The 17,737-nt window shown below is 43.1% G+C and overlaps 1 protein-coding gene across 2 annotated transcripts; it reads right to left on the bottom strand.

The window, feature by feature from the left end:
* Window positions 1-4,448: 4,448 nt before the first annotated feature.
* LOC133501241 (protein shisa-6) lies at window positions 4,449-16,676 on the bottom strand. 2 transcript variants are annotated; one of them, XM_061820854.1, is made up of 6 exons: window positions 14,750-16,676; window positions 11,952-12,106; window positions 11,451-11,516; window positions 10,328-10,513; window positions 9,919-10,193; window positions 4,449-9,843 (listed from the first exon to the last, which is right to left on the bottom strand). In XM_061820854.1, exons 1-6 carry the CDS (start codon window positions 15,439-15,441, stop codon window positions 9,247-9,249), a joined length of 1,971 nt encoding a protein of 656 aa, XP_061676838.1. In that variant the 5' UTR covers window positions 15,442-16,676; the 3' UTR covers window positions 4,449-9,246. The 2 variants fall into 2 exon arrangements, with proteins under 2 accessions (XP_061676838.1, XP_061676837.1); XM_061820853.1 differs by having other exon boundaries at window positions 4,449-10,193.
* Between the last annotated feature and the right edge of the window lie 1,061 nt (window positions 16,677-17,737).

The following is a 17,737-nucleotide window of genomic DNA, read 5'->3' as shown; positions in this document are numbered from 1 at the left end:
TCCTCAGAACCGTCTGGCCAACACTTTAGAGCTGATCCACCATGTCGGCTCCCCAAATTGCTAGGTTCAATTGACCATTAGAAGTACATTTTTCATCTTAAACGCTGGCTCGGGTTACTTATTCTGGATGTCGAGTGACTGGGCACGAGTCATGGTCGATCGCTGAATGAAAGCACATTCTGTTACCGCTCACGGTAATAAAGCGACGGAAGTGCATCAGCGACCGTGTTGCCCTTGATCGCATAGAAATAAATGGCAGGGAAGTCAGTCGTCATCAAATGGACAAAATATGCCACAACAGTGACATTAATAATAAATGGATGTCCTTCCAAAATTGATAAGAGAAGAAAACTGGTCAATGCATCCTCCAAAAAGGCTACAGGAACACTGAATGGAGTTTTTGACAGGTACTACCATATTCATAGTCATGTCATTTGAGTACAGATCATTACTTTACTGATCTCAGAAATGATATGACAGTGGGGGATTGGTTGGCACATCTGCCTCACATTTCTGAGGACCGAGGTTCGAATCCCGGCTCAGCCTGTGTGGAGTTTGCATGTCCTCCCCGTGCCTGCGTGGGTTTTCTCCGGTTTCCTCTCACATCCCAAAAACATGCATGATAGTTTGAATGAAGACTCCAAATTGCCCGTAGGTGTTAATGTGAGTGCGGGTGTTTGTCTGCATGTGCCTTTTCGATTGGCTGGCGACCAGTTCAGAGTGCACCCCGCCTTTCGCCCGTAGATAGCTGGGATAGGCTCTTAGTGAGGATATGCGGAACAGAAAATGAAATTAAAAATTGTAATAAGTGTACATAATTTAGTAGAAAAACAGCAAATATTTGCCTTATATGTGAAATTGAGGTATTTCATAAAGAAGTGTTTGATTATCAGGTTTTATTTCTGGACACAAAGAGGCATTACTGTAGATGTATTTGTAAACAGATTACACAACATGAACATCTACAACCACGCTCTTTAGTTTGCAACAAAAACGGAATAAAACCCGAATAAAAAGCATGAATTCATGTCTTCTCTATCTCCAAAATCCTTTCATTATTCAATCGTTGCAATCACACAGATGTGAATCATTCCAGCTTTGTGTCACTCTGAATTTTAAGAGGCTTCATGTCTGAGTTGGAGGGCTCATCACAAGGACACAGCAAATAGAGATCGCCATCAGATGCAACTCTAATCATATAGTCATCAATGTAATATCAAAGTATTCGTTTGAAACGTCTTGGAGTGAGCAAATGAGGTGCAAAAATAATTTACATTCTATATATCTGGCATATACATTACCGTAATTTCCGGCCTATGAGCCGTGACTTTTTTCACACGCTTTCAACCCTGCGGCATATGCGGTGATGCGGCAAATTCTTTTTCTAACGCCCGCAAGGGGGCACTCGAGCGAAAAAGGTACGAGTGAGACCGATAGAATATATGTGCTGACGAAGTGACTTTTACCGGTGTTTTGTTTTTACCGGCCCTCTTACCGCCCCGCTAGCTATAGCACTGTGCTAGCGTGTTGCTGCTGTATTACTGCCGTGTCTCTGTGATTTTTACCGGTATGTTTTTTTGTAACCGACCCTGTTAGCGCCACGCTAGCGTGTTGCTGCTGTGTTACTGCCGCGTCTCATTGATTTCGGTAATTTTTTTTTTTTTAACCGGCCCTGTTAAGTGCTGTGTTGCTAATGTGTAGCTGCCGCAGCTGTTTTTTTTTTTTTTTCTTTTTTACCAGCCCTGTTTGTTGCTATGTTAAGCTAAGCTAAGGTATTAAAACTTTGAAAACTGTGTACCATCTTTCTTTGTAAATATCACGTGTTTCAATATGGGCACTTGCGACTTTTCCCACAGGTACAGCTTATGTAAGTACCCAATAGTATTTTCTTTATAGATGTACTGGGTGAGGCTTATAATCAGGTGCGCTCTGTAGGCCGAAATTACAGTAATTAGGGCTACGTATGGTACACAATCTAGTAAGAGCTGCATCCAAAATAATGTCTATCCTTTGCGAAGAGAGTATTGGATAGCGTTAGTTATTACAGCGAGAGAGAGAGAGAGAAGAAAAAGTGGAGTTAAAATGTACTAAGTACAAAAGTAAAAATACTTTTTTACTATCAATTTTAAAAATGTGGTTTGATAACTTGGCACAATGGAAAAACAACACATTTTGTGAATTAGCTCAAGAGGAGAACCAACCTTACCCTCGTCTGTGGGGTTTCAGAATTTTTCTTTTCTTCACATTGCATCGGCCACAAATCTTTCCTGCAGCCGACAACATCGAGCAATTTTTTTTAAAATAAGGCCATGGCTGATGAATATCTTATATCATTTAATTTTCTGGGGGGGATATCTCTCTCTATTATTTCTGCCCTTGTAAGATCCCAAGATCGTAATCAAAAAAGATCTCAACAGCCCTTCATAGTACTTCTTTTTAGTTTCACATTTTTTTAACGTTCTGCTGTCATCTGTGGAAATTGTCAACAAAAAAGATCACATATTGACAAAGTAAGGAGTTTTAAAATGTAGAGCGTAATTTAAAAACAAGTCAGGAAAAAGAAATTCATCAAATAAAGTAGAGGTACCTGAAAAATCTACTCGAGCACAGTAATGAAGTATGTATACTTGGTTACTTCCAAGCACAGTCGTATTCAAGTCTTGGGTCATGCTATTGAAAAGTTACGCACACTACAAGTGTGGAACTCAACGTGATTTTTTTTTTTTGTGTGTGCATGTGTGTCGACCCAAAAGCAATCTGCTTTGTGTTTTCTTTCCAACTTGCAATACAACTCGGTGCAATAAACGCAATCACAGGAGGCTTTTGGAATATGAGCTCAACGGCCTTATAAGTGCGATATAACGACAGTTATTTGAAGCCTGTTCCTACTTTTCATTTCATATGTGACAAGTTTAGCCGTCGACTCCCACAGGTGCAGGACAGCCTCGCTGCTCATGCGTTATACAACTTTTCCGATTTATGCGCATGTCGACCCACATTTCTCCCACTAGGCTGTACGTTTCCCGTATACGATGTCTTGGGTTTGACCGTCGACCGTTGCAAATGATGACACTGTTTGCTGGTTATCATTGAATTGCAGAATTGCAGAACTTTTCTGTATCCGCTTTATTGGGCGGATAACCAAATACGGTAAATATGTTCAATATAAAGTTTTATAGACTGAACTCTTAATAAATCATAATCAGCTTTATTGAGCATCCTCACTATTTCACAACAGGAACAGATCTCTCTCTCTCTATCTTTTTTTTTTTTTTGCATGCTTCATTTTTGTGTCATATGGATCAGATGTAACTTGTCAGAAAGTTCCGGTGTCCAATCTGTCCAAAGAACATACTACGAGAATTTTTGTGGCTCATTTCAATGACTAATGTGGGTTTTCCGTTTTGTTCACTATGGAAATTTGTTCGAGTATTTCCATTCATTTACATATTTTATATCCATCTTAAGGTCCATATATTAGCATGCTATTTGTCCTAACAGGACAATTCAGAACAGAGCACACTAGTACAACAATTAGTAATATAGTAGTAACATTTTTTTCTCACTACTCGTGCCAATTGACCTTAAGATAGATATCAAGGATATTGAATAAATCCTCAAGCAGATTCGATATTCTTGACATCATATATGTACATGCTCAAAATATATAATGATCTTTGAGCATTTTGTTCGATATCCACCTAAATGTTCACATTGCAGTCCACGCTTTGTCCTTGTCCAGCTCACTAGTAGAATGACTGTGTCTTAGCAGTAACGTTTTTCCCCACTATATATCACTTTTGCCCTACTACTGTGACGTTAAGATGGATATCCTCGATGACGACTAAATGTCAAAACTACTTTGATATTATTCTTGTTGATAAAAATGCACAAATTATGGGAAAGTGTTTGAGCATCTGGTCAATATTTTACATATTCAACTTAAAGGCCATCCACTAGTACTCTTTGTTTACACTAGTAAGAGTATTTGGCACACTAGGGGAATGTTAAATGACTGTCTTAGTAGTATTTTTTTCCCATTGCACTTCCACTAGTGTATGGGATTTCTGCATAACTTTGACATACTAGTACAACAACTTAATACAACAGCAAAACTTTACATTAGTTGAGAACTGTGCCCTACTAGGACTACTCGTGAAGCACCAAATGTTCACTAATAGCACTAGTAGGATTTCATTGTCAGCTAGTACACAGTTTGTCTCACGGATGTTGAATAAATGCTCAAATGGCTTTATTGAAGTATCTTATGAAAGCCAACTAAACAATAAAAGATCCAGATTAGGTTTATTCTACTAGGCTGAAAGTGTTACTGGTAGTTGAAAAGCAGTACCAGTAAGATAGTTGTCCTACTAGTGCACCCTGTTTGTTTTACGAGTGAATTACCAGTTACCAGTTCGTACAAAGAGTGTACAAGTGCATGGCCCTGAAGTTGGACATTAAGGATATCGAAGGATAATAACCGGCGAGAGAAACAGATGAAGCCTTTATATGACACGAGCTTAGGAATGTGAGATGTGTGATCATGCCCGGGCTCAGACCCAGACCAACATCTCTCAACTGTTGTTGAGCATGGCAAAACTGACTAAAAATAATGACAAAAATATATTTCCCACCAACTTTATTATGCAAATTCTCTGTAAGTTGCTGTCGTATCCAAGGGGGTGGATGCATTGAGCAAAAAAAAAAAAAAAAAAAAAAAATTGTTTGAAAATTAGAATCACGAAAATTAATTCATTTTTGGTCTACTGGACAGCATTTTTACAATTGTTCATTGACTTTTGGCAATGCTTTTTGTTTGACATTTCAAGTGGCCGCTAAGCATCCTCGCTCCAAACGAATTCATAATGGTTCAAAACGCACACCATGTTCATTCATTTCTCTCTGAAATAAAGTCCCTAACGTTACTGTATCGTTTGTCAGCGCTCAGCATTGAAAAAGATAATACAGTACAGCAGCGTACCACAGCAGCCACACGGGAGGCCGTGACAAGAAGCAAGACTGCAAATGTAATGAGTTTGGCACTGTACAATTCATTAAATACGAACACAGAATTTGCTTTTTCATTACCAAATTAATGAAGATATCACTCAAAATTGTTTTCTGATTGTACTAGCTATACAAAATACGATACTTGCACAAATTAGAGTAACCATTTAGAAAAGTGTGAGAAGATGAGCTTGGGTGGATATGGCTTGTGAGAGGTTACAGACTTTGCTACAGACCTTTGTGGCTCTATTCAAATTTATAAACAAACAAACAAAAACAAACAAAAATGAAACCACTCTCTCCGGAATAAACCCTTTACATGTGACGTCAGAACACATACGCTTTGTCCCACCTTCACGGGCATCGCTTGTATTATCTACTGTAATAAGTGAAATAAATGAAAAACAAAAACTTTGAATCGTGTGCAGTCGAGAAACTGGATAGGAGCGGGGAAACCGCTGCGCTGCTTTGGTTATCAATTTGTTTACATCTTATTAAATAATCCAATACGGTGCAGGAGTGACACGAAGATAGAGTGGAAGTGGTATGACATCACTGTGAAAAGGGTCTATTTCCCTGATAATAATATTTAAAAAAATAAAAAAAAACGCACTGTTTTTCCACCAGACCTTCTCAGACTCATGTTATAAAATTATCATAACCATCACAAATGTATAATGGATTCACAGGTTCTAACTCGTGAGAATCTAACAAAGGTACCTCCGCTCTTCTGGTGGCGTTCGAAACCCCATCCCGAACTACTCCGGCAGATTCTTTTGGGAAACTTCTGTGTCAGCCCGGGGAAATCAAATGAGATCAAGGAGCCGTAAGGCCGGTGTCTAGGCACAGTACATACAGTTAGAAACGAGAAAAAGACCGTAGAGTCCGGACGTACTAGAAATACTTCTGAGAGGGATTGGAGCCAGGCATGCATCAAGGAACCACATGTATCCAACGTAGAAAAAACTCATGGAGGATGCTAAAAGTTATCCAAAAACAATAAACACCAAAACCCCACCAAGTAAATGAACATCACACCATAAGATAAATGTTGATAATAACCATAACAATTATAATAATCTTCAATAAGAACACTCCATCATATTCATAACAACTACATTTAGCACTGCGTATAGGAAGATTGTTGGAATGGAACCTGTGTCCTTTCGTGGAGAAAAGCAAGCGGTCGAATTCCCTTTGTCATTAAAAAGCGGAGGGGGTGGGGGGGGGGATTAACTCCGACCCGCAAAATATGAGGGGGCCAGCTAGTTTATTTGTGCAAATTTCAGTCTCTCGCTTTGTGATTCTTTGAACTGTGCTCTATCTTTTTCTACATGGACACTCAATACTCAATGACAATAACACAAAATCAAGAGAAAGAGATAGCTTCATATATGGACCACAGATATCACATACTACAGTCTATAAGGATAAGATAGCCCTTGGTACTGATAAGCGTTGTTATTGATGTTTATTGGGGTTATTTTGTGTGTGCGTCAGTGTGTGTGTCGTAATCCTCGACTGGCCGCAGTGCGTTATGATACAGCGGGGTCATTGCGTGGGAGGATGTTTGGAAGGGGCTTCCTGGCCGTCCCGAAGTCGCCTGTGCCTGTACAGAGTTATCTCTCGCTTGTTTGGAATTGGGTGAAACCCGTTCAAATGGTGATTGTCTGGCCAGCTTCCTCTGTGGTATTTTTCTTTGTATCTCCATAAAATGGCTTTGAAGGACATGTTGGGTACGTGCAACCTCTGCGACAGTGGTCTGTTTGTGCTCAGTTTAAATTGATACAAAAAAAATGAAAAGGAAAAACAGAATCTTCAGTTACATTAAAGCGAGTTGACAATTGTTGCGTACAGTGGATATAAAAAGTCTACACCCCCCCGATCAAATGCCTGATTTTTGTGACATAAAAAAAAGACAATTGTTTGAAAAGGAAAGAAGTAAGAAAAGCCTAATAAAATATCTAAACTTCATTAGAGGAAAAGTTGCCATGTGAGTGCTCACTGCTATTTAAGAAGGTAATTCTGAATACAGTCGCATTCCCATTTAGAATAGGGTGTACACACTTATGCAAACACATTATTATTATTAATATTATTTTAATCCCCCCCCCGAAGATTTGTTAAACTCAGTTGACAGGTTTTCGGGCCACGTGAATGATGGAAGAACTGGAAGAAGTTTTTAAATAAGTTATCTTGATATCACAAAAAACATAGCATTTGAACAGGGGTGTGTAGATTTTTTTTTTTATATCCACCATAATCATGGCTCTTGGTTATTTCGTAGCCCATTTGTTTTTGCAGTCAGGTCCTGATTTTAAACAACGGGACGCTGTCGTCGTCGGATATCCTCTTGACTCTTGTGGCAGTGCAAAAGTGACGATCGGTGAGACTTCCTCCGCAGAGCTAAAGTCGCACGGCAAACTAGGCAACCCGGGCACCAGACTGGTCGGTGTCTGTCCACAGTTCAAATGCGTGCGGCGTTCCGGCTGCTCCGTTATCCCACAAAGTCAGAGAAAAGTCAGGTCTTTGCTGACGGGAAGCAACGCGAGTTATTTATTCCCTGTAGGGAGGTCAGACCAATGTCTTGCTGCTCACCCACGAGAATTGTCTCTGTAATAAATCATTGTAGGCGAGGGCTGGCCAAGCAGGTAGTCTGGACCGTTCTTTAATAAAATCTCATTCCCACGTGGTCCTCTTCTCTTTAGAAGTCCTCTTATATAAATCTATATATCTTATCTAATATGGCTCCTGAGTGCTTTTTTAAAACCGTCTACTGTACATGTACTGCTTTGTTCCAAACTACCGCTCTGTGCAAGTAATGGCACTGCTGTGTATATGGCAAAGATGGTAAATTCACTTACAAAATATGGCTGATGTATGTTGTCACACAACTGGAGCGCTCATAACTTTTTGAAAGAAGTGGTCGTATTTAAGCTGTTTCACTACAACACTAATTAGAATAGCCTAAATATGCTACTCACCAAAAAAAATCGGGATATCGGGCTTTTGGGTGAAATTTCAGGATGAACCCAGAACGCACTACGACCTTTCCAGCGCAACTTAATTTCAGCCCGTTTAAACGATTGAATGACGTCCAGCTGCTTAATGATCACGAGTTTTTACCTGCTGTTCTCTAACAAAGAGCTGAATGGCAAAATCCACATCATGTGTTTGTCATCATCCATCGATCCATCCATCCATTTTGTTTGCTCCTTATCCTTACGAGGGTCGCGGGGAGTGCTGGCGCCAATTCCAGCTGTCAACGGGCAAGAGGCAGGGGTACACCCTGAACTGGTTGCCAGCCAATCGCAGGGCACATTGAGACAAACACTCGCCCTCACAATCACACCTAGAGTCAATTAAAGTGTCCAATTAATGTTGCATGTTTTTGGGATGTGGGAGGAAACCAGAGTGGCTGGAGAAAACCCACGCAGGCACAGGGAGAACATGCAAACTCCACACAGGCGGACCCGTGATCGAACCCTGGACCTCAGAACTGCGAGGCCAACGCTTTCCAGCTACTCCACCGTGCCACCCTGTTTGTTATCATGTAAATAGATAATTTTGCGATAGATATTAGATATTTATTCTTCATTATGACGATTACATTGACGAGAAGAGACCAAGACGACGGCTTACGATTATCAACAGTACAGTGAACCCCAACGTATTTGCGGTTCAACATTCACAAATTCGCCTATTTATTTTTTTGGGGGGGGAACCTGTCCTTCATTATTTACTGAAAAACTCACAGGCTCTTTGTTTTTGTTGTCATAACAGAACAATAATAGTATTTTGGTGCCAAGCAAACAATTTCAACTTACTTGAGTAGCTTTAATCAGACAAAAGTAGCCCGTGGCTTCAATTGATAATAAAATAATAATATATTGATTAATAGGCTAGAGAGCGAAGTTAAAATGTTTCAGAGTGCCGTCAATAACTTGCAGCAGCAATACATAGAGACGGGAAAAGTCACCGGAAGTGGATAAGATATTTTGAAAAATAAACCCGTTGTCACGTTGTTGGTGTTCAGCTCCTTGTTAGACAAAAAAAAAGGTAAAGCTTAGAATGCATTTCACCCAAAAGCTGAATATTCCTAATAATTTGTGAGAAGTCTATGTTATACCTTTACAATATTACTTCTATTTCTGCCAGCTGTGAATCTATGGATTAAATGCAGACGGGCGCTCTGGTCCCATGGCGAGGTGTGAGCTCTACGTTAGCCACGACGCCTCCTCACACTGTTACCTCATTTTTGCTCCCTGTCCTGATCCCCTGACTGCCACCGCCCCCGCTGCCGCTCCCCGCAGACCCGCTGCCGCCCCCGCCCGGGATGAAATGCAGCTGCTCAATGGTGTTCTGCCGTTTAGTCGCGAAAGCCATCCTTCGGGCGTTGTGGCCCCCGAGAGTTCCCGTTCCCATGACGACACCCGCCCCAGGCATCTCCCCCGCCCAGCCCATCCCCCCGCTGATGTGGCCTGTCGCGCCCGGGTTCCTTTCCTGCTCTCTTCCGGATGTCGGGTGAGAGTTCATCTTGATCATGTGGTGGCGGTCAAGGGAGGGGGTGGCGCACACGTTCTGTTGGGACTGGGCCTTCTGCTGGCGAGGCAGGGTGGGGACACCCCCTCCTGGGTGAGCATACGGATCCATCACGCCTATGCCGCCCATTCTCTCCTCCAAGTGGTCTGGGGACATCAGGAGCCGGTCCTGTCTTTCATGTCTCTCTTGTCTGTCCTGCCTTTCCTGCCTATCCTGGGTCTTCCGGGTGAGTGTCTGAGTGTTGGCGTTCTTACCGGAGGCAGCCATGGCTTTGTAGTACTGGTGCTGCTGGTTCTTGGAAAGACGGGACAGAGTGCCAGTATTGCCGGGTACGTCGCCCATGTTGAGCAGTTGGTCGGAGGATTTTACCTTCCTGGGTTTGGAGAGGGTGTCGTAGTTGGGGTTGTACTGAGGCTCCGGGGGGTCCAGTGGGTAGGGGTTGGGGGTGGGTGAGGCGGGCATGCCGGATGGGGGCGGGGGAATCCAGGGGCGGGCGGCGTGCCTGGGGAGCGTTCCTCTCCCGCTGAGGGTGTAGTCCCCACCCCAGTGGAGGTGGTGCTGGGAGGACTGAAGGGCCGGCTGGGCGGTGTGCGGGCGTCGTTTGGTGGTGCAGTAACCAGAGGAGTACTCATCCAGACCTTTTTCTGAAAGCCAAACCAGATTTCTCTTGAGTTGTTGATCAGCACGCAATGATAAATACATTTCGCACAGGTGGGAGGGGGTCACCGGGACATTTGTCCTCACCTCTTAAAAAAAAAAAAAAAACAAACGCACTTACCAAGCCGTTTGAGCGAGGAGTATCTGTTGAGCTCAGGCTTGGTAGCACTCTCGTAGGAGGGGGGCAGCTGAGCCAGGTTGTGCAGGGAGTGATGGAAGGCGGGCTGGGATTTGGTGTTGTTGTGTTTACTGGAGAGCAAGGTGCCACCCGCTGCCAGCTGAGTGTTGTTCATCCGAGGGGTGCGTTCTGCGAAAGCCGAATGGGGGGCGGGGGATAGTGTTAAATGAGATTTGCTCCTCTTAACATACCAAGCGACGTGCTGCAGTGTTTGCATCGCAATTGCAGATGCAATATATCCCTTCATGCACTGCGTTGTGGAGGGAAAACATCCATCCATTCATTTTCTTCGTCGCTTATCCTCACGAAGGGTCGTGGGGAGTCCTGGAGCCTATCCCAGATGTCAATGGGCAGGAGGTGGGGTCACCCTGAACTGGTTGCCAGCCAATCGCAGGCCACATTGAGACAAACAGCTGCACTCACAATCACACGTAGGGGCAATTTAGCGTGTCCAATTAATGTTGCATGTTTTTGGGAAGTGGGAAGAAACCGGAGTGCACGGAGGAAACCCATGGAGGCACGGGGAGAACATGCAAACTCCACACAGGCGGGTCCAGGATTGAACCGGGATCTCAGAACTCTGAGGCCAACACTTTACCAGCTGCTCCACCGTGCCACAAAGGGAAAACATAATATAAATAGAGGAAAGCGATCCAAGATGGGTGGATAAAGTGCTTTCTTTGTTTCTAAAAAACACCCAGCTTAAGACAATATAACGTTATCATAAATTATTGAGTTGTTCCATATTTATCATGGAAGGACCACCAGCTGATGTTGCGCCAGTGCGTTCTAATTACGGGGCAGTAATGACGTAATTACAGTATAGTGATTAGGTGGTAGCAAACAGTGAATGAGTCTGAAAACAGCTCCCCGCTTTCTTCAGAAAAGTCAACAGCATTTTAATCGAAGGAAAATGGTGGAGCGATTGCCGCTTAGATAGCCTACATACCAAGAAAAAAATTACACAGCTGAAGCTGCTACCTCAAATTTTGGCTAGCAACACAAAGCAAGCCGACCCATAACTCCGAAAATTCGGAAGTTGGGGCACACACAAGTAGCTACTTACCGATAGTCGCAGTGTGTTTGGGGCTTGAGCCTGACGTGTGGATAAAATTGTGCTGGAGGTTGCCCACTGTAATTAAAAAGACATCATGGTTGATATTCAGCGCACTGCAGTGTTTTTTAAAATTATTTATTTTAGGTGATCATTTTTCAAGCACCCTCGACACCCTCTCATCGGCTTTTTCCAGTGACTGGATCATGAATGGCAAATTATAATCTTAATTAATCATAGCGTTGCAAACTCTACTGCACATACACTACTGTGTAATGTGTTTTTTTTTTAAAATCCGGTAATTAGTTTTTGGTACAAATAAAAACAATAAAGCGAGCATCTATTCTACAATTTAGTACTTGTGCAAAAAAAAAGGTCGTTAAAACAATAAAGCTTGTGTTGGCCCATGTTATAATTTGCACCGGAGTTGTAAAAAAAGCATGCATTCACACATTCCGTTGGCAAAACAGAGAAAGTTGTGGGTCTGCGCTATAAAAAGCCCTCCGCCCTCACATCTGTTGTCCTTGCTCGGCAGTCCCGGGGCGTAGAGGTTTTTGGGAGCTCTCCCCAGCGTCCCCTGGCTGTCCACCACTGTTAGAGCCACGCTGTTGTTTCTCTCATCCTGCTGTCTGGGACTGGACTGGTGTCGTAGCATGTCCACCAGGGCTCTAGAGTGGTCCGGTGCAGACAAAGGTTGGGGAGAATGGTTGAGCATCGTAGCTTCATAATCAGATATGGGTGTTATTTTCAGAGAAGGCCCAAGGCGTAAGCAAACGGAACGCCTGCTGAGGGCCCGGCGACCACTAGGGCTTCCCCATGAGCAATTAAAAATGAACAGATCCTGGAGTAGTTTGTCAGCAATGTCATTGAATTAAGGTAATCCCCCCTCCAATTACTAATGCTACTGTAAAATTTTATAGTATGGAGACCGAATTATTCAACTTCATTTTTGTTATTTTAAACCCTTATTTCAATCATTTGTCCTTTTTTTTCCAGGTAAGTTACATCATTAGGTATTTCATTACAATTGTTTTGTTTATTTTGATATAATGCTCTGTTATTATCCAGCCAAGTAGTTTAATTTGTTATTTTTTTACTACAAATTATTTTTGCACATTGCTGTTGCAGTATTTTTAGAAACCCGAAGTAATACACCATGTTACTCTGTTACAGTAAATACGTAGAATATGATTTTACTTTAGTTACATTTATCCGGGCTACCGCTGTGATTTGCAAAGTGTGGGACAAGGGCTCCCTCTAGTGGTACTGAAAGAATCACTGCCTCAGTACAGTTCCGTTGTATTTAACTTGTAACCACAGTGGCTTCACCCTCAATAAAAACTTGCCAAGACCCCCCCCCCCAAACATTTGTGGTAGTATGTATGTGCAAATGGTCAAGGTTTATAGTCCTAGCCTCCCATCCACCCTAAAATCCATCTCCACCGACCCTGAAACAAATATTCGTCTTCAACTAAACTGGGCTGAATATTGGTTTCAGAAAAATAATCAAAACTATAATAATAGTTGTAAATATTTTCCTATAATACTTCACCTTAATAATATTCTGCAAATTCCTAGAAACATAGCAGAAATGTCCATACTTTTGCAAAACCACAATTTCAAATATTCGCACGATAAAAATAAATAAATCTGGAAGTGCGAGGCATGTGTCATTTTTAATTATACAGCGAGACTAATGTTTTGTCTCTGCACTACAAACTACAACAACAATAATTAACACATTGTTAAGTCAATAGTTTTCTGATGGCATCAATCACTATTATCTTTATATCTTAAGTGTACCGGATCTCAGGCAATAAAGTTTCTGGTTCATGTATAAAAAGAGCATATTAGCAAAATTGTTGGTTCTGTACAGCACAGTATACGAACTGAAAGGCCCAGAGGAGTGCGCCGAAGCCTCTTACGTTTTCCAGCTGATGACTAAGAGAATTATTGTGAGACCAGAATGATGAATCTGGGCCATTCATTGAGTCCCGAAAACCTAATTTCATTCACGGATGTGCGGAATATCCAGAAGTGCTGGAAGTACTCACATTCTCTTCTTATATAGAAGTACAGATACTTGTTTAAAAAAATACTCTGGTGAATTGAGAAATATTGATTGAACAGACAATAAGTTTTGTTTTGTTTTTATATTAGACACAGAATTTAATAAATGATAAAGGTGATGGTTTTTAGGCTGATACAAAAATAGAGCTGAGAACAAAACAATTCTCATTATTGCTGTTATTGCTCCCTGATTCACGTTCCTCCATATCACCGCTGCTCAATATTTTTCTACATTTTGAGACCCAAGATCTCATTTAACTAAGATCTCGACCATGGTTGACTTTACATGCTGTTTTACCTATATGTTACATTACGGTAGTATTTACTATACTTTTTTTGTTGTTGTCGTACCATCTTTGTAGTAAAGGTAAGGTAACAAACCTATTTTGACAAAGTAAGCTCTACAAAGTACAGAAACCTCTTTTGAATGTAGAGAATAAAGGTAAAAAGTTGTCATAAAAATCACAGTAATAAAGTATTCTCCATTATTTTCCCCCACTGACAATAGATAGGGAAAAACATAGTGAAATAGATCACAGAGAGAGTTAAAGAGAGAAAGGGGGACCAAAAATGTGAAACAGAGATAGCGACTGAGGTTTATAGCCACAAAGAGATAAATACAATGAGAGGAATAGATAGACTGATAGAGAGAGCAAGCTAGAGAGATAGATAGCGAGAAAGATAGTAATAGAGAGTGGATACAGACAGAGAAAGATAGCGAGAGGTTGAATGATGGAGTGAGAGAAAGTAATACCAAGATGATCGAGATAGCTAGAAAGATTGATAAAACCAATAGATAGACAAACGGAGAGAGCAATGATTGAGTGTCACAGATAGAGAGCAAAAGAGAGAGATCAAGACATATCAAGAAACCAATAGATAAAAAGATGTAGAGTGAGCGAGTGGATAGAGTGATAGAGAGTAATAGGTGATAGAAAGACAATGACAGAGATAGAGAGAGCGACAGATTGCTAGGTAGAGAAATTTAACAATAGAGCAAAGGAGAGATTGCGATAGATCGAGAGAGAAATGACAGCAACAGAGAGAGAGAAAGAGAGGTAGTGTGATAGTCGATAGAGTGATAGAGTAATAGAGAGAGAGAGAGAGCGATAGAAAGACTGTCTCAGAGAGATGGAGCAATCGATAGATCGACAGCGATTGGTAGAGATGGAGAAAAAGAGAGAGATGAAGACAGCAATAGATAGAGAGGGAGAGTGATAGAAGGTGAATGGGCTCCTGACCTGGGCATATTGAGGTCCCTCTGGTGGGCCTCGTGCTGGACCTTGTTGAAGACCACCTTGATGCCCACGGCCACGGCCACCATGAACACCACCACGCCGCCGATCACGAAGCCCGTGTTATGGCTCTGCTGCTTGAGCGGGTCAAAGTCCGGATCAGACACCTGCTCCTCCTCAGTGACCAAAGCATTGGACTCGGTCTTGGCCCAGGCGGGCGAGTCGTAATTCTTGCAGATGTCCTGCTCCAGCTGCTGGTTTCGGTCGGGGCAGCAGAAGCGGTAGTGGCACGTCCCGCAGCAGTAGATGAACGTGTCCTTGGTGCAGTTGAACGAGTTGTCGAAGTGGCCCATCACGTCGTAGTAACCCTGACACACGTCCATCCACACGTCGATGAGGCGTGGGGCCACCTGGGCCGCGCCCAGGGGCGGGGCCAGGGCCTCGGATGATGTCACGTTCTTGGGGAACATCACTTGTGGCATCGGTTTAGGGGGCGCCTCCAGGACTCCTTCTGAGGAGCTTTCCGGAACTTTCTTGGGGACTTTGAGCCTGTTCCGAAGGGCAGCCGGCTTCGGGTCGAACTGCGGGATGGAGGGGCCGGGCCGGGTGGAGGACGGGGTGACGTCCTCCCCGGTGGTGTGCGGGGACGTGAGAAAAAAAAGAAGGGCGAGCATTTGGAGTTTGGCAGTGGGCGTCATTTTTACATGACTATGGGACAGAGCTTTTATTGCGCAGGATTTAGGTCGTCATTTGATTCCAACGGCGTCGTGAATATTCAAAATGTAACAGAGGCTTCATTCAGAAAAGCTGGTGAGCTGAAAATTGGCCGAGGATAAAAGGGGTCACCGGTGAATACAATTAACAGGTAGATTTTAATGATTGCTCCTAATGGCTTTGAAATGGCAGAGTCTAATGCGCATGGATTTTTGTAAAAATGCTTTTTAGTCCGGATGACGCTCGGCCTGTAAAAAAAAAAATAAATAAATCTAACCCCAAGATCGCTTTAAGGTACGAGGCAGTCGTTTACATTCCTGTGCTGATCGCGGCACTTGAGCGACGTTTTTTTCCCCTTGTATAATCAAATGTAAACATAATTATCTGCTTTGTTCCTTACGTTCGGCGTGGCACATTCAGAAAGTAGGCACTCGTCGGAAATCTCATCAGCACTTTGTAAACACAGACTGTCACTCACTCACTGACTTTAGGGTAGCCCACGGGAGACTCCCCCCCGCCGTGCTAACTCTTCCTCGGGCATATCTATAGATACGCACTGTACTTTTATCTCCAGCTTTTTTTTTTTATTCCCGGATTGGATTAGCGCGTATCGGCGCCAGCCTGGCACTGGCTGTAACTGTGATGGGGTGCCGGTGGGTGATAATGAGGGAGGCTTTTAAGTGCGAGAAGAAGGAGGATGAGTTTGATGATGAGGACGCTACTGCTGGAAATTAGGAGTAAGCACAAACTGCGGAAATGGCTCCCCGCCTGCAAGAGACGTTGCAAACGACGACTTCTGCCGTTCTTCCGCGCTCGCCTCTGAAATTGCCAGTGCCATTTAAACTGGGCTGACTAATTAAGAGTGTGATGAATGGTGTCTCCTCTCAAAAAAAAAAAAAAACATAAATAAATCCAACGGGAGAAAAATTATCCCTGATTTGTCACTGGGGGAAAGGGAGTGTGGGGGTGGGGGGATTTCAAAGAATATCACTTTTGTGGAGAAATATGTAAATGTGTGAAAGTTATTGTGTCGGAGGTGCTGGGAAATAATAAGATGGTGGCAGATCCGTCTCCCGCTGGAAAAAGAATAATTATATGTAATTATGAAAAATGTGCGGCAGAGAATGGAGGCACATATGGATGGATAGGAGGGCTCCTGAAGGCTTTCGAGGGTGCGTTTGGGGCCGAAAACGAATCGCGTGCAGGCCGAGGGGGGGGGGGGGGGGGGGTCCTCTGGAACACAAACAAGACATCAAGCGATTACCGGCAAGGTAAATGAAGCCGAGGAAGGGATGGAAAGAAACACAAAGAGAGGCGAGGAGGAAGAGCCAGAGGTAAAGGAGCAGAGACGACCGTGAGTGGGAGAGCGGCGTGTGGGTGGGTGGCTACACAATCAAGTACATTTCTCCCGGCACTCAGCGGCGCAGCACACACCACAGCCGCAGAATTCGGGACACACGTACGGGTAAACGAATAACGGCCGTGCTGTTTGTGCCGGAAAGTGAAAGGCCATTCCTCTACACCTCTTCTCAGTCTGCCTTTCCTCTCTCTCTCTCTCTCTTTCTTTTCATTTCTCCTTCCCCTTTCTTTCTTTCTGCCTTTCTCTCGCTTTCTCTCAGATTCTGTGCGTGGGTTGAGGCAGCTAACTCTCTCAGAATAGCACTGCAGAGCTGTCTGTGGAAGGGGAAGGGAGAGGAAGGGAATACAATCGGAACCCATTCCAAAAAAAAAAAAGGAGGGAGGGTGGATAATACATTTTTTTGTAAGAGTATTGGACTTATTTTCCAAATTAGCCTTATGTGAAGATCAGATTTCAAATCCCATTTTGTTCCAAAAAGCATCACTTGCCCAACAGCCTCCAAGAAAAAGCACACTGTGCCTCTGAGGCATTGCAGCAAGAGCGGGGTGGGGAGTGAATGGCACACATTGACAAGTCCGAACATCACACACACACACACACACACACACACACACACACACACACACACACACACATAGTGATCAAAAGAACCCAAAAGGATCTGAAGTCTCCAAAAAAATCCTGGCGAATTAGTGCGTGGGTCTGCCACACCCACCGAGTGTTACTTTGGAGCGGGCGCATTGCAACAGGTGTTTGTCGGAAAACGAGAAAACGCATTGTGGGGAAAAGCCGCAATAAACACAGGCGGGTGGGTGGAGGGGGGTTATTAAAAAAAACACCAGCCTGTGGCATATTTCATTAAAATCTTACCACCGTGGCATTTTTTGAATTATTTTTTTTAATGCACTATATGAGTGACG

Source organism: Syngnathoides biaculeatus, chromosome 5 (assembly GCF_019802595.1).
Source record: "Syngnathoides biaculeatus isolate LvHL_M chromosome 5, ASM1980259v1, whole genome shotgun sequence".
Lineage (NCBI taxonomy): Eukaryota > Metazoa > Chordata > Actinopteri > Syngnathiformes > Syngnathidae > Syngnathoides > Syngnathoides biaculeatus.
The sequence above is the reverse complement of the archived record's forward strand: the minus strand, read 5'-3'. Positions and strand labels throughout refer to the sequence as shown.

What these genes read in the sequence shown, in the direction of transcription:
- LOC133501241 (XM_061820853.1), bottom strand. Translation starts at nt 15,441, where the DNA reads ATGACGCCCACTGCCAAACTCCAAATGCTCGCCCTTCTTTTTTTTCTC. An exon ending in GCCGAGCAAGGACAACAGAT is followed by an intron (nt 11,517 to 11,951) that starts GTGAGGGCGGAG and finishes TTTTAATTACAG; the next exon opens with TGGGCAACCTCCAGCACAAT. An exon ending in CAAACACACTGCGACTATCG is followed by an intron (nt 10,514 to 11,450) that starts GTAAGTAGCTAC and finishes CGGCTTTCGCAG; the next exon opens with AACGCACCCCTCGGATGAAC.